This window comes from Anas acuta, chromosome 4, assembly GCF_963932015.1.
Source record: "Anas acuta chromosome 4, bAnaAcu1.1, whole genome shotgun sequence".
Taxonomy (NCBI): domain Eukaryota; kingdom Metazoa; phylum Chordata; class Aves; order Anseriformes; family Anatidae; genus Anas; species Anas acuta.
The window spans coordinates 60788139-60810490 of record NC_088982.1 but is presented as its reverse complement, the minus strand read 5'-3'; the positions used below and the strand labels follow the sequence as shown (position 1 = coordinate 60810490).

General features: G+C 48.9%; 2 protein-coding genes across 10 annotated transcripts in view; one reads left to right on the top strand and one right to left on the bottom strand.

The window, feature by feature from the left end:
* Positions 1 to 14575, top strand: part of SEPTIN11 (septin 11) — a 65432-nt gene extending 50857 nt beyond the window's left edge. For 5 of the 8 annotated variants that reach the window (XM_068679281.1, XM_068679279.1, XM_068679280.1 and 2 more), the window contains exon 10: positions 4687 to 7654. In XM_068679281.1, coding sequence (XP_068535382.1) covers positions 4687 to 4702 — 16 coding nt within the window. In that variant the 3' untranslated portion in view covers positions 4703 to 7654. Of the gene's footprint in view, positions 1 to 4686; positions 7655 to 9046; positions 10690 to 10994 lie in introns of those variants that run through there. The other 3 variants (XR_011095545.1, XM_068679277.1, XM_068679276.1) reach the window with 3 other exon arrangements.
* The window catches only part of CCNI (cyclin I), a 36288-nt gene continuing 27181 nt past the window's right edge, over positions 13246 to 22352 (bottom strand). For both annotated transcript variants that reach the window (XM_068679291.1, XM_068679290.1), the window contains exons 3-7: positions 20202 to 20336; positions 16482 to 16556; positions 16164 to 16304; positions 15270 to 15500; positions 13246 to 14933 (exon numbers count right to left, since the gene is read on the bottom strand). In XM_068679291.1, coding sequence (XP_068535392.1) covers positions 14475 to 14933; positions 15270 to 15500; positions 16164 to 16304; positions 16482 to 16556; positions 20202 to 20336 — 1041 coding nt within the window. In that variant the 3' untranslated portion in view covers positions 13246 to 14474. The remainder of the gene's footprint in view (positions 14934 to 15269; positions 15501 to 16163; positions 16305 to 16481; positions 16557 to 20201; positions 20337 to 22352) is intronic.

The following is a 22352-nucleotide window of genomic DNA, read 5'->3' as shown; positions in this document are numbered from 1 at the left end:
CTCTGCTCTCCAGGCTTTACGTACTCCCAGCTGCAAGGTCACTTGAACCTATTTACAATCCTTCTCGACAATCTTCTGCTTTTAACACTTTTCCTACTAGGTTCCACCCCCTTTGCTCAAGAATGGGCTAGCAGTGTGGGGCAGGGTAACTTAAAGAGTCATGTAATAACATAAAGGAAAAGGAATTAACATATAAACGTACGGTGTTCTCAGTGAGATGCACCACACATCCTGTCAGAGACTTAGCCAGGCATCGCCAACAGATGGTTTCTCTGGATGCAGTAAGTCCTGGAGCTGTTGAATGTCATCCTGCACACTAGCTGGCTATGTTGAAGTAGCACATGCCTTCAGCCTTATGACAGCTGTAATGACGTTGAAGAAGGAGGTAGTACATCACCAGTTGATTCTGTGAGGTTCCTTAGCATGCAGCAGATGCTTCCAATTTTAAGGCAATTGACTTGTCCATTTTAAACCTTGTGCAGGGGCACATGCCAGGCTCTCTGTTCACTACTTGGAAAGAATAACAATGAGGAATTGGTTACAGTAAAGGCCAACCCAACCCAAATATTTACCTATTGATCTTGGGGAAATATATCCAGGGTAGGTGCTTGTAGTACAAGTCAATAAAGCATGCTGAGCCAAACCATGACAGGAAAGGAAAATAGGGGTGTCATCTCCTTCCAGTAATGCATTTACAGTTGCTCCAGCTTCTTCAGCCAATGTTCCTCTAGCCTTGGTGGCTTTAGATGCTGTAACTGCCCACACAGATTGAAGAGCTATGGCTTCTACTTTTTCAGATTGTACTTCAGTTCAATGTTTTTTTGCAACACCAATGACACTGTTTCATTGCTGTCTACCCTAGATAAGGCACAGGTATATGTCATATGTACCTGAAACATAAGAACTCAAGAATCTGATATAAACAGAAGATGTAGAAAAAGGGGAGAATTTGGAGTACCGAACCATACTGCATACTCAGGGTTTATTATATGAGTCTTTATGTGTAGACTAACAGGTTGCAGTCCTGCTAAACAACCATAGAGTCATTCAGGTTGGAAAAGACCTCTAAGATCATCTAGTTCAATATTTAACCTAGTACTAAAGACCACCACTAAAACATGCTACCAAACACCTACATCTACATCTGTACATCTACATCTACACATTTCTTGAAGCCCTCCAGGGATGGTGACTCAGCCACTTCTCTGGGCAGCCTGTTCCAGTGCCACACAACCCTTTCAGTAAAGAAATTTCTCCTAATATCTAACCTAAACGTCTCCTGGTGCAACTTGAGGCCATTTCCCCGTGTCTTATCACTTGGCTCTTGGGAGAAGAGACGGATCCCGACCGTGCTACAGCCTCCCTTAAGGTAATTTTACAAAAAAGTGAGGTCTCCCCTGAGCTGCCTTTTCTCCAAGCTAAACAATCCCAGCTCCCTTGGCCGCTCCTCATAAGACTTGTTCAATAGACCCTTTGCCAGCTTCATTGTCCTTCTTTGGACACAAGATTTGGGCAATCTGTAAGTGTAAACAATTTGTGCTTGAGGTGTTGTAATAGGATCATAGAACAACAACTCTTTTCCTGGTCAGTTGCTGCAGAGGGCGCATTAATACTGCAAGACGTAGAATAAAAATTTTCTGCCATAAAAGTCCCAGAGAAGTCTGCAGTTGTTTTACTGTGGTTGGTACAGGAAATTGCTGGACTATTTGCTGTACCTTGTTTGGCAGTTCTCTAATCTGTCCATGCCAAACTGGTCCCCAGAATTGCACCATAGTTCTAGGGTCCTCTATTCTTCTCTTTGGATTCATTGCCCAGCCTTGGTCCTGTAAGTGCACTTTCAGGGATTCAGCAGCTGTTTTGGCTTCTGGTTGTGACTCTGCCACGATCAATAGATCATTAATGTAACGGTAAACAGTGCTGGTACCCAGCCACAGTGCTACGTCAGCTACTGTCCTTTAGTAGCAAATGGCGGGTCCGTGTTTATACCCCTGAGGCAGGATTTAGGAAGTCTATTGGTTTTGTTGCCAGGTGAAGGCAAACGTCTTGGCTGTTTGAAGCAATGGCTATTGAAAAGAAAGCATCAGCAGCATCGATCACTGCCTTGCAGGGTTGTGAATTTTTGCTATTTCTACGATAGTAACCACATCTGGATTTGTAACTGCACATAGAGGGGTGGCTTTATTCAGTTCTCTGTAACCTACAGGCACTCCCCAAGTGCCATCTGATTTTTCAAACGGGCCATGTAGGAATATTAATAGCAGGCATGGTTTCTTTAATGATTTCCACTTGTTGAAGTGCCCCTGAATGGTTTCTCACCCTCCCCATCAATACCCAAAATGCATTATTTAATTGGGGCAATTGGCAGCGTTGTTGCAAATGGGTCTCATCCTGTTGTTAAATTAGGTCAGAGGGACGGGCTGGGATTTCACCCCAGTATGCAGATCCGTGATGTGGCTTCTTTACTGTTGGTATTACTGTGTAATACAGGAACTTCAGCTCCAGTATTCCCCAGAGCTACCACATGTAAAACCCCTCCAGACCCACACTTCGTAGTTAAAGGAACATCGGGACGCCAGTCCCCTTCACCATTAGAGGCAGCAGTTGTGGGGGACCTGCCAAACCTTCATTTCTGCTATTTTGGCATTTGACAGTGCTTTGCTTGGAGGTGGCAGAGGAGTGCAGGGGAAGCTTTTTTTCTTTTTTTTTTACCCTAACTTTTGCCATTGGTGAAGCGTTTCTGATGCTGTGATCCTATTTATTTCTGGTGGTGGGGCACCAGCTTGCACAAGATCATCCCACGTTTGTTTCCTCATCACCTGTGATGCAACTCCTTTCAATTTTGCCTCCTTTCCTTTATTCACCACCTGCACAGATGGTCCTGAAGCTACAGCCCCAGTTTCCCTCAAGGAAGTTTCTCGGGTGCCTACATTACGCCAGCAGTCAGGAGTGCTGCTGATAATCTAAGGTTTCAGTGAAGCAGGCACCCCTGCCCCTCTCAAAAGCTGCATTTGGGTACTTTTTGTTACTGCTACCCTGCCTGGGCTGGATCCAATAATTGCCACGAGCCATCCCTATCTGCTGCACTGAACTAATAGCATTGTACACCAGTTTCTGAGGGCTGGTAGTAATTTGGCAGATTCTGCTTATGGTATTAAAACTGCTGCACATGACCACTGACAGAATAGTGCAGTAATGTCCTGCCTGTCATGATCCCTGGTATTTTGTAAGTGACCATATCCTTATTGATCTGATCATCACTGGCCATAGGGCTTAACAGCCCTTTTTCACCCATAAAGAAGAGGACAGATGCAGCCCTGCTATTCCAAGCTCACAAAACCCTTTCTTAGTGCTGAGGTGCACCGTTGGTGCTCGGGCAGTTGCTGCAGGAAGTCTTTGCCATGCACAGTCCCTCTCACCTCCCTTAGGAAGCATTTCATGGGAACAATTCTTTCCCAAGGTGGGATCTGATTTCTCCAGCTAGGACAGCAGAGACTTTCCACCGTGCTGTACAGGCTGGAGAGAAGGCTCGGGGCCAAATCTGCTGCTGGCCCGATCCCATGAGGGAGAACTTGGCCCTGTTGACTTCCAGGCTCTCTCTGCAGGAACAAGCTGTCTTCTACCTTACTTTTTTCTACTCAATTTCTCAGATTCCTCTACTTCTATGCTTTTTTCATCCTAAGTTGTTGGCGATAAGGCCTGATGACAGAGAAGCGTGCTGTTTTTGGGGCAGCACATCTGTGTGCCTCAGACCCTCACATGACCGCAGTACAGACACGTACTCAAGTCTTTTCCTGACTGAGCATACTGCCATAATTTCGGGATGGGACCACGCTTCGAACCCAAACAATCTGGAGTTGATTCCTGGCAAAACCTTTTGAAAATAGGAGCAGCAAATGGCCTCTTGCCTGTTGTTTGGTAGATCACCACGTGCGTGCCTCAACATGTGTCGTTGGGTTACTCGCTCATCCTCGGCCCGCCTAGGAGCCAGGACCATCTGTTTGGGCTCTGTTTCTTTCTTCTGGAAACCAGATGGAAAAACTATTTTCCGGCTTCATTCGAATATAATAATTTCCAATCCAATGTTGACTGGCTGGCTGTCATGGGCCGTGCTTAGTCCCAGAGTGATCCCTGATCTGTCACACAGCTGTAGCGTGTATGTCAGGGCCTGGCCCAACACCCTGTTAAAAGAAGGTTTTCGTGATGTCTGAAGGATCTGACTTGGGCTTGAAAACCCATGTTTGCTGAAGTGTAGGGAGACCTCGTGGTGCCCAGCTTTGAGCTGTCTGCATTTCAGAAACGTCCAGGCACAGCTTTCTGCAACAGAGACCACGTTCACGTGATGAGAACTGGACATCTGCAGTCAAGTCCCCCCAGTACTACTTCTGAAAAAAAGCTTTAAGGTGAAACATGAAGGCTCCAACCACGTGCTTGCAGGGTTGGTTGTTCCATACTTCTTCCCCCTTAGACTTTTTTTTGATCTTTTGCTTATCACGTAGGCTAGAGTAGAGCTCAGCTGGGAGGTTCATTTTCTTTTTAGTTCTGTAATTCATCTGCATGCCCACCCACCGTAGCAGGTTGCTGGTGTTGGCTCTCCCAGCTTTCCTTGATTTTTATTTTTTTTTTCCATTTTGGTTTCTGTTATTGCTAACTTCTTTTTGTCCTTTTTTTTTTTTTTTTAACTTGCAGTGCAAGCTTCACATAAAGCCTGTCCAGCCAAGGATGTTCCTGCATTCACCTGCTTTTGCAGTAATGTGTCTCTGCCATCTGTTTTTTGGTTTTGTTTTTGTTTTTTTAACATGAATAACTATTAACTCATCTAATAACATAGTGGGAACAAGAAGGAAGGAGGGTTGGGTGCAGGACTGTGTGCCTCAGGAAATCCCAGGGGGGTGGGGGTGGAAGCGAAACGATACCATTGATTTTCCTGGGCAAAACCAGCAGTGATAAATCATTTTTGGCACCAGATCTGAACTGAGAGTCAGGGCTGGAGGTCGGCAGCTCCGGGTGAGTGTCACTGTGCCTACCCAGCTCTCGGAGGGCCGGCTGCCACAGCCCTGTGCTGAAGGGGTCCCCTGGTCCGCAGAAACCAGCCTCAGGGATTTATTGCTGTCTGAGGGTTACAGCTGGCTTCCTGCTGTGACTAAACCCTGAAGTTTAGTCCGACCCATATCCCTTCAGGAGCGAGTGTCTTAGAGCAAAACTTGTCCCGCTGTTGGGGAGGGAGGGAGGGGGGTATGTGTGTGTGTAGGTAACAAAAGTTTAACTCACCTTGCATGCCATTACATTTGCATGATTTATTTTTTTTATTAGCTACTGTTTTTGTTGTCTGACCAGATAATATTTGTTGGCCGGGGTTCGTTGTCACCTGCTGGCATATTTTCACAGCCACCCTTCCAGGTCAGTGTAGTGTCTGCTCGCCGAATGCTGCGGTGGGAACCGAACAGCGCTGCAGGTGCCTGGAGCAGGGACCCTGTCTCGTTCCTGCTTCCCATGCATCACTTCCTTGACCGTAACCTCTGAAACCTCACTTAAAATAGTGCCAGGTTTCCTGTGTGCATGATCTTGGCGAGACTTAGCAGTGCTGAGGGAATCAAATGCCCAGGCAGAGGAAGGCATGTACCCTTCAACATCCTTTTGCTGCCTTCAGGAGCATTATTTACCCACATATTTACAGCATCCAGGTTTTCAAGTCAAGGGAATCCCATTTTATTGGCCAAACACTGGTTAACATGAAAGGTTCGAATTAGGATATCCATCCCTGGAGCAACCAGGGCAGAAAATGTGCTGCATGCCTAGGGTGACTGCCCCGTTGCCTGAAAAGCATCAGAAAGATAACACGTCAAAGCATGTTGAGGAGAGGCCAGAGGTTTGTTAAACCTCAAAGTGACTTGGCCTTCTCAGAGGGGTGGACAAAGCAGCCAAGGAGGGGGAGAGGGTGCCTGTCACAGTCACATATCCCCTGAAAAGTGCAAATGAGATATCTAACGTAAGCCAGGCTTCGCTCTTTGGCCGGCACGGTGCGGAAATCGGTCTGTTTAATGTTTTATTTTCTATGCCATTGCTTTTTGGACAGAGTCTTTCCCTTCCTACCCAAGAAGTGGCGAGCCATGCTTACCCTATGACTGCTGGATTTCTTTCTCTTCTGCTGATGTGCTGCCAGCATTTCCACTGCTCCTAGCTAGGTAGTCTCCTGTTTCTTTCTTTAAAGCACTCCTAAAAATAGCTCTCTCCACTTAAGTCTCACACGCTGCAGTTCTTTGCTTGTTTCTGGGATGAAATTTCTTGCCTCTCTGAATGTTCTTTAAAAAAAAAAAAGAATTATCACTTTTCTGGAGTTTTGGTCGGAGAAATGCATTCGGGGTTGGCTTTTGGGGCTTTCTGCTTTCTAACCCTCGCTGCCTAAACATGGCTTAGGGAAGAGGATATCTAAATACAGTGTCTTGGATAGACGGCAAAAATCAGAGATGAGCAAGCTAGAAATAAAGTAGTTGTCTCTTTTTTCTTCCAATCATACCTCCTGGTCTTGTCAACCACAATGTGCTTCTGTCAGGTTAGGTAGGTTTTCTAGAAGGTCATTTAGCAAAATAAAACTATGGTTCTTGTGAATTCTGTCAAACCTAACTTTAAAACCTTGAGTTATCAAGGAAGAAATCTGCTGGCGTGGATTTTTTTACAATCCCATCATGTGCTCCTGTCTCAAGCCTGAATGCTTGTGGCAATATGTTTTGTTTCAGCTGTCTCTGTGCATGTCCTCTTTTTAATTACCAGCATTTTGTGCCAAGTAAAAAACTTAACTTTAACGTGTGTTTGTCCTGCTTCATTTAACAGCCTTTCCAAGGGATGTTTGGCAGGGGAGATCAGCTGAGTCGAGCCATTTTTCTTTTCTGACAGAAAGCCATGGCCAAGTGCATTCATGTATTTTTGGTTGGGTTTCTTCCTCCAGCACAAAGCAAGCTGTTTTGGAGAAACTGGGAATAACCAGAAACTTGCAAAAGTGAAAGGTATCATTTTGTTTTCTTCTCCAAAGGAGGAATTAATAATGACTTTTTTCTCCTCAAAACCCTGGGCCATGTTTAGCTGGTTATTGCTGCACTTCTTTCCTTTACTTATGCCTTTTTTCACAGTAGTCCCTGGTTCTGCATGGAGTAAATGATGCTCTCAAATCTATTTGGATGTGCTTTCACTTTTGCACGTAAGTACAGTAGTAAGAGACTCACCCTTTCTGCTCACTACTAACATGAGTAAACCAGGTGTTTTGCTGGGGACTTCTTTTAAGTCCACTTACGTACAAGTGGCATTGTTAAAACTATTTTAAAACTTCCTGTAATAACCTGCTTTTGCTGAGATTTTGGGAAAAAAAATAGCCATAGGAACATGACATCCATCTGCTGTTGAATGTCTGAGTTACCCTGCATAGCTTCCCTGCACGCCTCAATCTTGCAAATCGGCTGGTGAAACTGGGGCTGGACAGCCACACGGTTGCATTGCTCATGAAGCACTGCAAGCTTTAACGTGCCATTAGACAGCGATGATAACGAGCTGATGATGCTGCACGTCCCTAATAAGGTGGATTTCAAACCTGAGAGTAACACAAACGAGCAGGAAAGCACACAGGCATGCGTGTTTCTGGGACGATGATGTTCCCTAGGCATGGGATGAACCCCAGAAGAGAAAAAGGAACAAAATCCAGGTTGTTGAGAGGGGCCACGACTGCTCTGTAGGGGTGGGCATGCCACGTGTCTGGCAGTCCACTGAGAAGGTGGATATCGCCCATAGCGCTCTGGGAAGGCAGGCAGGCGCCCTTTGAGCTCAGGGTCACTGACTGCATCTCCTTGCTGTGCTGCAGCCTGTGGTGCCGCTGGGGAGTGGGGAAAGCAGCAAAAGACACCTGCCCCCAGCTCCTCTGCAGCCCAAAACCTGCAATGCGTGTTGCACCCTCGCTGTGTGTGCTTCTGGCAGCTCGAAGTCGCGCCAAGGAGAGTTACATCTCTGTGTCTCTTTAAGCATGCCCTTATTTAACATGACCAGTGTTTCTCCAGGTAGTTGTAATTCTGCTTCTCCTAGAACATCCGAGTGAGAATGGAAATGTCTTTTTGTGTGTGATCATATCAGCTGTGTCCATTTGACTCCAGTTACCATTTGCCCTTCTAAGGTGTTAGAAGCGTGTTTCTGTCTCTTCTCCAAGGACCCTGGTTGCATTTGCAGTACACGATATCCATGACACTCATCAGCGTGTATCAGCATGGGACTATACAAATATGAAGGGTTTTTTAATTAACGGAAAATAAAGCTGTGAACAGCGGTAGAAATATTGTATTTGTATACATTTTTAATATCCTGATTGCCTTAAACTATAGATGTAGAACTTTATTACCTTGCTATTTGAAAATAACCCATGTTTGTAACTAAATAATTGTGTAACCTACATACAGTGTTAATGCGAATTATATGTATGCATCTGTTAGATATTGTCACTTTATTTGATGTTAAAGTATTTCTTTTTTTTTTTTTTTTTGAATTACAAATTGAATAATAACCTCATAGCATAAGCTCAGTTATTTCTTGTATATTCTTTAGGCTACGTCCACAAATAGTGCCAACACTTGAAGTGGGGAGAGGAAATATATTTTTTACCCAAACGCGTTGGTCTTTGAGTTGCCTTTGTGACTTTGGTTTGCTGCTGCCGTTTCCCAGGTGTGATGGGAGGGATGTGAGGACATTCGAGGTTCCCCAACAGGCTGTTTTGTGCCATCGGGCTGTCTCTGTAGACTTGTGCTGGTGTTTGTCAGTGGCTCTGTGTGGCTGCCACGAGCCTTCGTATGTTCCCTGACCCAGGTGTGGTGCCTTGGCGAGGTGCGGGCCCCCACTGCTCCCATGCAGCTGGTTTGTATGACACGTCCCCAGCGCACTCCTTTCATTCATGGCTTACTTGCTCTAAAATGTTGTTCCTCCTTTTTTTTCTTTCTCTCTGTCTCTCACTTTCTGTTTTTCATTTCAATTCTGAACCTCTGTTTCTTTTCTTTTCTTTTTTTTTCTCTTCCTGTAGCTTCTTCTTTATGTAACCGTCATCTTGCCAAAGCCCCCACACCCTCTCTCCCAGCGGACAGTAGGGCACTGGAAGAGCCTGTGGCTGCGTGGGCCCCCGCCGGGAGGAGAGCCATCTCATTCTTCCATCACGTCTGCCCTCCTCTCCTTCCCTTTTTGTTTCCCACCTGTGCGTCTGAGGGTGCGCTGTGCTGTGTGTCTCTGTGCGGGCTCGGGCTGCTCCCGGCGCGTTGCCAGCAGAATTGAGGCTACCAAAAATGACAGAGGTAACGGCTGGAGGAGGGAGCTTGGCTGTAACATGAGATGCTGCTGTGGGATTTTTTCCCCTCCCTGTTTTCTTCCCTTCTGCCATAACGTGCACATGCTGCTGATGACGAAGAGACTGGCAGACGGGATGCTGGTGAGTGTGCGTAGCCAGAGGGCTTCAGGGCTGCCTCTGAAGCTTGAGTCTGGCTGCTTCGGACGCCACAACTTCATCACAAGTACGTCCCGTGCTGCTCTGACGTGTGATGAAAATGCGTCCTGAGACCTGGGGGACTTGTTAGCATGAAGCTGCGTGAAGCGGAGATGGCTGCTGTTGCATCCTGCTGCACTGAAGGACCTGTTCTGGGCGGTCGAGGCTTTATTATTTTCTAGTTGATCTGCCTCTGTATGAGCAGAGTAGGAGACTTGTGCAATTGAGCTGCACTGACTTGTGCTTAGATTGACTTCTTTATATTTTTACGAGGTCTAATTAGTGATGATTTTTTTTTCCTACCCTGAATATGGGGTACTCGTTTACTTTGGAAGTGAATACACTCAAAAGGCTTGAAGAGTGCCAAAGCATTGTTCAAGTGTAAAAAGAAAGCTTGCAGGCTTGGTGTGTGGTGACCTCTAGCTGGTCTGAGATGGATGGAAGGAGGTAGCCTGCCCCTTCGGATGTTCTTTGTGTGGGGTTGTGCGCTTTTCTTCTGACCAAATACTGGTGATTTTCCTCATCTGCAAACCTTAATCAATGAGTTAACCTCCTCTAATCTGCCAAAGAAAATGTACTATTAAATTGTCTAAGTTTTGCCTCTTCCAATTTGTGCGAGAAGCACAGGGTGCCAGGGGTGTTCACCGAACTCAGCTGCCTTGTGTCCAGAAGCACAGCATTGTTCAGCGCTGCTCAGTGCTGAGGGTTACATCTCCTGAGGCTCCCTCCACGGGGGTGGCAATTTTTCTATCACAATAGAAAACCTGTTTGTCCTGGAAACATCTGCAATCAGGTGACTTTATAGATACAATGGGAAAGATTATTAAGTATTGGCCTGGTGTGGATGCTGTAACAATTTGTGCTACAAACAGAATTGCATGCTGCTGCCTGATCTGAAGGGATGCCCTCCTCAGGGTCCCTGCTTCGAGGAGGGAATGCCCTCAATTTTCTGTGAGTCCCTGGACTTTTTTCTTACTTACGATTTGTGGTCTGGGTTTATCTTGTGGTAGGAGTCTAGCCTGTGAAACACCATTGTTACAGCCTTTCTCCTGAAATGTAGTCACTTACTGTGGAGCTCCTGCTCTTAGCAGGGCACGGGGCTGTTTTTTGAGCCCTGCCCTGTGCCTGCTCACCCGCGTTGTGCAGTCGTGGGTGGCTGGGCATCATTCACTGCAAGCAAGCAAAAACAAGGTGGCAGGTTTGGGGGGTTTAGTTCAAAGGAGAGGACATCCAGTGCTGCTGGCCCCACCACCTCACCCGTGTAGCTGTGCCCTGCGACCTTCCGAAAGCCTGTGTGTGACAGGAGGGAGGTCCAGCTCCGGGCAAAGTGCCCCACTGGGAGTGCTGCAGCATCAGGAAGGTCGGGAGAGGGACAAAACGCTTCTGTTTGTTGACTTCTAAACTCCAGATAAAAATATGTAAGAGCTTTATATGATTAGAGAAACAGGCACAAAGCCAATAACTACCACTTATATGAACTGCCTTTATTTTACAGCTCCTAGTCTTGCTGTGCTGGTGCCTTGAGTCCTGCATGCAGCTCTGGCCTTCATGTCTCCAGAAGGACATAGTGGAGGTAGCGAAGGGCACTGTAATGATAAATGGGATGGAGCAGCAGCCGGCCAGGTGAGACCACAAAGGCTAGGAGGCCTCAGTTCGGAGAGGGTAAAGCTGAGATGAGAGAGGATTGGCCCCGCTGTGAGCTGGAGGTTGCAGCAGATGTCCTCTAGAGGTCCCTTCCAGCCTAAATTTTTCAGAGTTTGCATTACAAAGTCCACACAATTGTGCCGGCAGCGGTTCCTACCTGCTGGTAACCAAACCAGCGGGACTAGAACCGAGGGGACGCTCGGTCAAGGAGGAGGGAATCTGCTCAAAACATTGAGGAATTTTCTTGCAGAGCAGGGAGCAGATTTCCAGAATTTGTTGCCTTGGGTGAAGGAGGCAGATCGTATCAACAGGAGTTCAAACAATAAATAAACAAACAGGTGAATGCATAAGGAGCAGATCTATGAGGAATTTTAGGAGGATGAAGCAGGATGAAATTTCTGACATCCCCAATCTGGTTGTGGTGGATGCAGGGGCAGGAAGAGGGCAGCAAGCAGCAGGACACGCAGGGGCACTGCGGGCAGGGTTTGTGCTGAGACGCGTGTGGACAAGGGACTGGAGCAGAGCTGGGGGGTGACACTGGGGGTGACACCGTGCTGCTTGGCTCGCTTCCTCCCGCACGCCCAGCTGCTGGGGGAGGAGGTGTCAGCGTGGGGAGGGGATGGCAGCATGGAACGTGTTGTCGGGCAGCCCAGAGCTGGGATTTGTCACTCAGTGTCACAAAATAGCCCCAGCAGAGCTGGAAAGTTCTTCACACACAAGAGCAAGCGGGTGCCCAACTTTAAAATCACGCTTATGAGCTTAACCCTTCTGTCGCTGCTGGAGAATAAAAATGGGTTCTAAGGAACTCCCCAAACCCAGAGCTGCGAACAGCTCCCAGCTTGGACGTGCTTCATGGCACAGAGGGGGGGGTTTGTGGTGTCACGCTGCCACGGGCTGGGTCACGGCGTGCCAAAGGAGGGGTCTGGGTTGTCAACCCACCAGCTACTTGAGCAGTGAGGATTTCCCCCGTGTTTGGTACCTGCAGGTCTCACTTCAGAGACAAAAACACTTCATGAACGGTCCCAGGCTGAGCAGGGTGGAGGAAGTGTGGCAGTGCTTCTCGGAGGCAGCACTGAAATAGTGGAGGAAATTGCCAGGAGGTTACTGTTAGCACATCTCCCAGGCAAGCACCGCTTGGGCATAGAGGAAGGATGAGGTGTTGCACAGCACAGAAGGGCGAGCTGGGATTGTTGTACAGGTGGCATCAGGAACAAGTGGCAGAGCTCTGCTGAGACGGGGCTGGATGTGTGGCTGCTGTGTGCTCCGGGCTGCTACCTGGGATCCGAGGGCACCGTGCTGGGTGCTGATGTGAGGTTTTGGGAGAGAAAAGCTTTATCCCAGGGGTTTTGAGGGAGATCAGGCAGTGGTTTGGAGCTGCTGTTTCCCTTCCTGCTGCCTGTTCACCTGAGCCACGTACTCTGCTGGGCTCCTGTGGGCCCCTGCCGGAGCATCCTCAGCAGCATCCATGGCGTGATGCACTGGGGTGCCTGAAGCTCGCGAGGGAACCACACCAGGACTCAGCAGCATCGGGCAGCTTTCTCCTGTGCAGGGAGCCCCGGCAGGGCTCCGGGACAGTCCTGTGCTCTGGCCGTGGGGCCAGCACGCTGCTGAGGGAGCGAGACGATGGCACAGGCACGGGCCACATCGAACTTCATCTCCTGGGGGTTTTGGTGGGGAGGAGATGTGCGAAGTGGCTTTGTCCGGCAGTCTGGGTTATTTTTTGTTTGACACCATGAACCCCGGTTAAACTGCGCTGAGATCCCGCAGCGCTGGGGGATTTCGCTAGGGGTGTGCAGGTGGAGCCCGCGGGCTGCCCAGCTGGAGAAAACTTGTGAGGAGGAGAAAAGGTCAGTGACTGGGCCACCACGGGGATGAGAGGAAGGCCTGGAAGGGAGGAAGGGACACACGCCCTGCTCAGAAACACAGACCTGGGAGGTGGTTTCCAGAACGCGGCCAGGAGGAGAGCTGAAACCCAAGGCACGCTTCTCACAGCGGACCCAAGCACAACAGAGAGGATGGCTCTGGCACGGAGCTGCTCCCCTGCAGCCTCCAGGTAAAACTGGTCCTGGACCCGGGTAAAAAGCATGAAACGAGGCTCGGAATCCAGGACAACTTTCTTTATTGCTACCAGAAGGCTTTCATCAGTACAATGGCTCCAATACAATACCTTCCTCAGGGCTGTGGAGAGAGAGCTTACAATTGGGACAGGTCATTCTGAGAAACAGAGGTGTAACATTTAAAAGAGACAAGCTTTTAAAGGTTTTACTCTTGGTTAGAAGTTACATGAACACAAAACTCAGGGTTAGGGTCTCTTGGGGTTTTTTTTTGTTCTTTTTTTTTTTTGTGACTGATAATTACACACCTTTCAAACCTCAGGCTGCCCCAGCACTTCACCACACAGCGCTGGGCACATGCTAAGCTTAGAAACACATGGGAAAACAAACAGAATTTTCTCGTCAGAATTTAAGGTTTACACTTGATTTAGAGAGTCAAGTGTTGGTGAATATCCACACTGAGTGCAACATTTCCTGGTGCAAACAAGAAAAAATACCGTCTTTGTTGAAGTGACACAAAATCTGTTAGCTGCTTTCTGTGTTTGGGAACAGTTACTGCTTAACTGCAAGGTGCAGAGCTCGGTGGCTGGCTGCCCTAGTGTTCTTCTAGAGTACGTTCACACTCCTGTGGTTATTAAGTGTGGAACAGTTTGCAAGCATTGTTTTTGTGTTTTTCCTAACCTTTCATTTAAATCCAGTTTTTAAATATTATCACATTTAAACACCAAAGTGCTAACAAAACAAAAAAGGCCTTTTTCTTTAGAAAGAAAAAAGAAATCTGTCATGATAGTACAGAACATCATGCACAAGACTTGCAAAGAATTAGAAGAGAAGCAAGCAGAAAGAAGAGCAAGGAGCGGATGGAAATCAGATCAGAGAGGTGTTAATTGGCTGGGAAACCTGGAACAACTCTGCACAACTCATGTGAGCTCTCGGACATGGAGAATGGGTTACAATACACAGGAGCAGAAAAACAGTGGAGCTGACAACACTAGAAGGAAACAATTTTTTGCTACTTTTTTTGTTCAGTTTTTGGGTCTTTTTTAATTTTTTATACTTTTTTGTGTTTTTAAGTGCTTAAATAGTGGAACTATAATTAGCCGCACAAGAAAAAAAAAATTAAAAAAAGGGCTGGGATATTTTTTTCTGTTTTTTGGCTCCCTTCAGTTCAGCCTGAGAAGGTATGGCCCCTTCTCCCCCCACTGCGAACACTACGCCAGGTTCTGCGTGGTTTCTAGAGTAGCAGCTACGGTGCAGCGGGTGCTGTGCGCTCGCAGCTACATCACAGACACTGGCTGTAGAGGCGGACAAGGGGAAACGCTGCCCTCCTGCCTCGAGACATCAGCGCTACAAACAGAGCCCATGTTTTCAAGAGCCACTACCTCCGGAGCAGTGTCTTCGTTGTAGAGGCGCTTGATACCGTCGTAGAAGTCATCCACTTCCATCTCCTCCACTTTGCGCTTGGCAGAGGCTTGCTTGCAACCGCTGGGAGCTGGCAGACGCTGGTAGAGCGCGGCTGTAGCTGTGACTGGCACTTCTGGCCTGCCGTTGTCCTTGGAGAAACCTGGCCCTGGGACAGAGGAGGGCTGGCATTTGAACGCTCCTCTGTTACAGGTCACCAGGGTGTGCTGGAGGGGACTGTAGACATATACAGGATTGGGCAGCAGAGAAGACTGCGGAGTGGAAAGGTGATGTGCCACCAGCTCCCGGCAGTGGATCAGCTGTGAGCTGTCCATCTGGAATGAGACAAGCAAAAACATTGGCGCTGCAGTGCCGCTGCCGTGGGGAGGCCTGGCTGTGTGACAGGACCTAGGACTTCCTCCCCGGGACGTTTTCTCCCCGAAGCAGGGCGAGGCCATGTGCATCAGGACACGGCTCCTGCCGCTGTCACCTACTGGCTGCAGCCGCGACAAACTTTTTGCAGACCTGCCCCAGCACCAGCAGCACAGCCGTCCTCACGGGCGCCTTACTGCAGGCTGGGGTCAGCAGATAGGGATCCCAGCCCCATCTGGCTGTGCCCCTGGAGCACCCGGTCCCTCCCTGCTGCGACGCCGGCTGCCAGCAGCCCTCACCTGTGCCTTCTGGAGCAGCTCGATGATGAGAGCCAGCCAGTCAGGGAGCAGCTTCTCCAGCTCCAGGCTGACGATGGCCAGCGCCAGCATGGAGCCCTTGAACTGCAGCAGCTGGTAGCAGGCCATGCAGTGCAGCAGCTGCTTGGTGAGCACCGCCACGTGCTGAGAGGGGCTCAGCTTGCGGAGGATGGTCAGAAGCTGAGGCCTGCTGGACACCGCAACCGCGTGGAACTGAGAGGGAAAACAAACACGTGAGGCCGCTGGGGCCACCGACAGGCAGCCCCCCACGAGGTCAGGTCACACCTCCAGAATGGCAACTGACGCATCTCTGATGCATGGGGATCCTGCAGATTAACCCTTGAGGCAATTTCCAGACAGTGGAAAAAGCAGCAGGGTGCTGAACCCACCAACAGCTTGGCGCAGCCCTTCTGGCAGGGCCTGCCATCCTACACACCGTCTGTCCTGGGTCTCTGCAAAAGGCCACCCCCCTCCACCCTTCTCGACAACCCAGGTTGTTGCACACCCACTGCCCAGCAGCCGTGCGTTCTCCTTGGTTCCCTTCTCTCCTCCTGGCACTCAGCTTTGAGCAAAACCACTGGCAGTGAAGATTCAGGGGCAAGGCTTTCAGGAGCAGTGAGTCACAGTGTGCGGCTTGACATGCCTCAAGGCAGGGCCTGCATTTCAAAAACTGCCCCTGAAGCGGCACAAGTCTCCTCTGAAACTTTCTGGCAAGGCTTTTATTTTTACTTCAGAAACTACTTATATGGAGGAATTGCAACCACATCCCAAGGTCCTCGCTACCCTACAGGTAAGGTTTTTTTTTTTCCAAGATACCTCTTGATACAATATTTACACCCACAGACACCAGAGAAATGCAAACAGCCCCTTATTTACAATGTGAAGGAAATCCAGTGGCGTTGCCATGTGAAGATCCCAGTTCAGTTTATCCAGGATAATCTTCTCCATTCTGCGAATTTCAGCTGGAGAACAACCACAGAAGCTATCCCGAGCCAACACCTTCAGTACTGGAATCCTCTGCAAAAGCCAACACAAAGAAGAAAAGAGAGAACCCATCATTACTGTAAAAATCACAGAAAATGCTTCATTCCTGCCCTGGCAAGCGTCAGCTGCCACATGCAAGCAAAGACAGGACGTGAAGAGCACATATTCAGGCAATGCTAAGGTACTTAGAACAACCAAAAAAAAAGTTACCTCATCTTCCTCAATGGTCTTTGCAGCAAGGAAGAAGCAGCTGATTGCAATACAGTTCAGGTACTTTGGACGGGCCTACAACACAAGAGCAGAAAAGTCGCCCTGTGAGTGTGACGCAGAAATGATGCACGCCCTTTCTGCACAGACACCCTATGAAGCAGGGTCCCAGCTGCCTGCCAAGCACAAAGCCGCACTCCGTGACGTCAGGCAGGACAGAGATCTGCCAGCCCCGGGATCAGGGTTGGCACCCGCTGAGGTGCAGCAGTGGGGTGGAAAGAGCTGGTTTGTAGGCACTGGAGTAGGAACGGGAAGGAGAAAAGCAGAAGGGCCAGATTATCATCTGGCATAAAACCATGGCCATCCCACCTATCAGCAGAGCGTTGAGTGCTGCTGGGGGGCAGGCACAAAAGGAACAAAAAAAATTAAAAGAATTTTGAAATGCTGTCTTTGTCTATAGAAGTTAAAGCACCCGTTTAAAAAAAATAAAATACCACTAATGCTATTTCTTACTGCAGTTCTCAAAACCGTGACCCAGGAATTATTAAGGGAGAGCTGGTCCCTTTTACAGTAAGTTGCATTAGGCAAGGTAAGTTGGATTTTAAGGGGAAAAAGGGATTTTTAATACGCATTAAAAAAAAAAAAATTATGGGCCTTGATGTAGGAGAATAAAAAGAAAACCAGCAGCGTGCATGGGCTTGTAGGTATTTGTGTAGTCCCTGTGATGGACCAGAGCAAGTGCTCAGAATGCAGCATAACCGCTGGAGGTTTTGCTCTGTAGCAATCTGTCCGTGGGCTCCTCTGCCAAAGGGCTCCGCTTCCAGTGTGAGAATACTGCTGTGCCTAGTGGCGGGGTCTGGGAAAGGAGAGGAGCTGCTTCTAAGCCCTGTTACAGCTGAGTGGGCAGAAAGCTGCAGAGCCATGCCCCCACCTCCTACAGCCTGCTGGCAACTCGTCCTCTTCTGTCCACCTTATGGGATGCCAGAAGCAAAGGTAAGTGAAAATCCTACACAGAATGTAAAAGTGGAAGCTGAACTGTTGCCACGGTTAGTTCTTGCTGGGTACATTGTAGTAGCCAGAACAGAGATGCGCAGTAGTTCAGGAGATCCTGCACGTTACTGTCATGAAATCCAGAAGGTTGTTTGAAGGAAGCCATAAGGGAAAGACACAGGCTTATTTCCAAATTGAAGATGTTTAATAGTATTTAGCCACAGCTACTTAAAGGGACCTTGCTGTGCCTGGAGCTGTGGCTTTCTACCACCATTTAAACTTGAACTTAAATATTTGCAGGGAACCCACTCTTGGGGGGTGGTGCATGTGCACGTGTCTGCATGTACGTTCAGGAGTCTCTGAAAGCAAAGAGAATAAACTCCCTCAGGGCAAGACTGGAACTTGTTCCTCACTACACAGACAGGTTAGAAGGAAATCACCAAGTGAGCATAAAAAATCTACAGCAATAAAGGGCTCCAGGTCAGGTTCAGGGGAGAAAGAAACAGATGTCTAGAGCAGGTTCCTACCATCAGGCAAGTTTATTCTTCCTATTAACAATAAATATGGACCCTCTTTTTCCCAAGTGTGCCCCCTCTAGAATAACGGTGTCTTTTCCCAAAGCTCCCGTCTCCCATCCTGGTCTCCTACAGGAGCCTCTGTCTGCCTCCTTTGCTCCTCACCGCGGAGCGAGTGCTGCTGCGCCCAGCTGCGGGTTAACTGGGGCCTGCAGTCAGCTACAGCGAATGCTGCTGGGCACCCAGGGCGGGATGGTGAGAGCCATGGGGCAGCAGTCTGAGCAATTTCAAAGCATGCTCACAGTGAAGGGAAGGGACAAGCTGTCTTAATAATAAAATCCTGCATGGTAGTGCCTGGATTTAAAAAAAAAAAAAAAAAAAGGAAAAAAAGAGTTGAGCTACATCAGTGGAATAATGACTTTATGGGAGAAGAAAACGGGCAGGGAGTGTAAAGCCCTGAGCTGTTTGAATAATGCTCACCCAGAAGGGACACAGAACGAGCTGACAGAACACCTTCCCACATTCCTGCTCACTGCCTGAAGCATGCAGTGAACTCTTACTCATTTGCTCATGCTCTCTTTGTACACTCTTTGGCTGCTGCAAATAACTGAAAGAAAAACTACTCATGGGCATTGACTGTTGGGGGAATTAAAGTATCTTTTTCCCACCTCAGTATTTCAGTAAATAGCCAATTTAAGATCTTGAAAATAAATACTTCCATGACTTGGAACTTAAACATTATCAATATTTAATAGTATTTAAAGAGTAGGATAAGGGATGATGTTGCGTTATACTGAAACAAGTCACGTTGAAATTAAGTACGCAGGCTGCAAATGTGTTTTTCAGCTTAGATTTCCTAAGCTGCATTACTTACCTGCTAGCGATGGTAATGAGATTAGACACATGCAGATGAGGCTGCAGATTTGCCAAGCACAGGCTGTAACTGAGCAAATATGGGGAGACAAAATACAAAAAAAAAAAAAAAAAAAGCCTGACTTAACAGCTCAAGGCCAGGGGTTTGGGGTTGGCCCACAGTTTGTTCAGTTGTTTGCATGGGTGCAAAACACAGCCCAGGCTCAGCGCTTCCTATTTGTTGCCATGGCAGGCTTAGAGCACGACTGGCTGACAGGCAGAAGAGCAACAGACCCCAGGTGCAGTATCCCGAATGCTGATTTTTCACCTTTTTTTAACAGTTTCTGTGACATCCCAATCTGAAACCAAGCAGCCATGCCCATTCTCCGCTCAGTACGGCGGTCGGACAGCCTCACTCCCATGGCTGGCACCCACGCTTGTTTCCTCCCTGTCTCCTTCACCTCTGCCCGTGTGAGCTGACATCAGCCTTCGGTTCCCAGTCTGTCGGAGTGGCTGTAGAGCACCTCAGTGTCAAACAGCAGCTCCCCCAAAAAGCACTCACTGGCTGCATCTTCCCCCATCTCCTCAGTGTCCTGCACTAGCACGCTTGCCAGGCCCAAACCTGCCCTCGTTTCTACGTGCCCTCCAGCTAGTTCGCTGCTAGCCCGTGCTCGCAGCAGTTCGAGGTGACCCACGTGAGACTAAATGCCATTCAAACGCCAGAGGAGCTGAGAGATGGGAGCGGGGACTTTCCCTGACTTATCTGTAGGAGAGGGCACTGGGCCTACGTTCCTGACTGCGGGCTCGTGGGCATTTCCTTTAGCTCCGTGAGTCAGTTCAGTGTAAGGCACAGACTTTTCATTTAAGGCATAACCTCTGTTCAAACTTTCTGAATAAGCCATCGCTAGCAGTAGTGTAGGAGACGGGTACTGTGGGAGAGCAAATTCAACCTTCAAACCAGGTTAAAAGTGAGCATGGAGTTGAAGGGGAAGGGCGTGTCTGTTCCCTTAGGTTAAGATATGCCTAAACGATGAGGGGCGTCACATGAAGGAAACGGGCACAACAGAGGAGAAAGGGAAGAGGGCCTTGGCAGGTAAAAGTGCTGGGTCAGTTCCCCAAGAACTGCGTGTGCTCGTCAGTCAGCCTCCAGAAGTGCCTTGTGGCAGTGTGCTGTCAGTTTCATAACCCAAAATTTGGTGCCCGGAGTAGGGCAGGCAGCATCCTGTACGTCTGTGAGAAAAAAAGGGTGTGAGAGCAGAGTGGGGAAGGGAGCATTTCCATACAGCCATGCCACTGGGACTGCACACAGAAATAGCCGAGTGGGTATTAGGAATCTCTTTCAGTTTATGTCTCTGCAAATATTTACCTTTACCACAGCTAAAAACCTGTCCAAAAGGCTGATGGCCAGGGCGAGCGTTTCTGGATAAAGGTGGAACTGGTATTTGAGCTTGGCCAGCCACTGAATGACCTCATCCCTCTGCTTTGGAGAAATGGCTACATCCTGTTGGAGAGAAAAACAAAACTATTCTTAAACACAGGCTGAGCGAGGCAGAGAAGACCAAACCCTGTACTTCTGCAGGCGTTATTCAGCACCGAAACAGAAGAGCCTTTTGGAAAGGTGGTGCCCCGAAGCAGCCTGAATCGCTGCTTTGTTCTCACTGTTCCTTACCCCCTGCCCCGAGAAATCTGCCCAACAACTTTCCTCAGAGCAACCTCTGCCATGGCTTAGAAATGTTACTCTGGGGAAAAGAGGAAGGGCATCTGGTAGGTTCTCGGGTACTGAGGGTATTGTGCAGCTCAGCTCTAGGACGTTTCTTTTTTTAAACCTCCTTAGAACCACTCAGATGCACAGAAAAGCCCAGCTCAAACAACAGCAGACATGCCGTGAAGCCAGGCAGGTGCCCAGCTCCTGACAGGCAGAAGACGGGAGGGAAATGAGCTGGTGTTTTCGAGAGGAAAGGGTTGTTTTCCTTCATATCACAGGGATATTTTTAGCTCAGAAACTGTTAAAAATAGAAAATTCTAAACAGAGTTCACAAAAGACCTTTAGCAGTCCAGGTAACTGAGGGCTGGGGCAAAGCAGGTACAATTCCAGCTAAAAACGGTTGGGTTTGTAGTTTTGTTTTTTTTCCTTTTTGGCCTAAGTTGCCATCACTGATGTTTTGGACAACAGCTGAATTCCAGCCACAGACTGGCCACTGACATCAAAGCTCTCCGGCTTGTGCTCTGAAATATCTGCAGCTTCTGCAGAGCCGAGCGCACGCCTGGGCTCCCTCCAGCTGGGATTATCGGGGTGATTAGCCAGGATGTGTCCAGAAGCGAGGAGCGAAGCCAAACCAATTTCCAGTGCTCCGACAGGGTCCTTATGCTCTCTGCAGCGGTTTGGCTGCTGCCGACATGGCTTAAGGAACGAAGCTGAGTGAAGAGCTGGCTGCCAGGTTACCGGGGAAAAGAAAGCGAAGGGCTTGCGCAAACAGAGATCGCTGCTGGGCTGGGCTGTTGCTGTCCACCCCGCAATAGCAGGGGGGGAAAGCAGCACAGTTTTAGAAGCTGGAGCACCCAGCAGTGGCGCAGAGGAAGTACTCCAGGCCCCATCCATCACCAAGCTCCCCCCACACGCCTTGCACAGCTCTGCCGAAGCTGCTCCCTCAGGGCCCAGAACACCCTGGAAGCAGGGCGCTGGAGGCAGAGCTGGGGCTCCAATGGGATGCCAGCTTCACGCCCTGCGAGCACCTGACTGCCTGCAGCACACCATCCGTACGCTGTGCTTCATTTCCCACTGGGGCCAAGCTCCCCTCCACCGCCATGGGGGGCAGAAGGGGGAAGGCGGCCGGGCTCAGGCTCTGGCCGTGTTACTGCTGGGCACGGGCATCGGTCCCACTGACGGTCACAACAATTCCCTTGGAAAAACTGAACTGGTAACACTGCTGCTGCAGCAGCGATCTGGGCTAAAGACATCAGGTTGTGTAATCAAAAGCCGTTTCTTCCAGCTGTACTGCCTGGTCTAATTCAGAGACACTACCTCTGCCTGCACAACGCGCCTTCAGTGCTCCCTCAGGTGCTCCCGCGGAGAACAAAGCCCTGCCTTGTTTCTCTCCTGGAGCCCCGACTGTGCGACGGCGTCAACAGGACTGTGCCCTGCTCCCAACGCCCCCCTGGTGTCAGCTGGGGCCTCTGGACCCACCCGGCACTTGTCATGGGAGAGGAGCGGCGTCCTTGGCTCCAAGCACTGAGTCCAGAAGAGTGAGCGCAGCTCGGGCGGAATCTGAGCAGGTGAACCTGAGACACGGTCAGGAAAGGGCAGAGTGGTGGCTATGATCAAATCCCCCACCACTCTATTCACTGCACCTATTTTTAAAAGGAAGGCGACAAAGCCATACAAAAGGGCTTGCAGCCCCAGCCAGGTCGGGACAGTATTGCAGACTTCAAAGGTTTCTAGCAGCTTAAGGGATTATTTTGGAAATGCAGTAGCTGGGTGAATCCGGGAGGTAAGCTCTGTGTGTCTGTCGCTGACAAG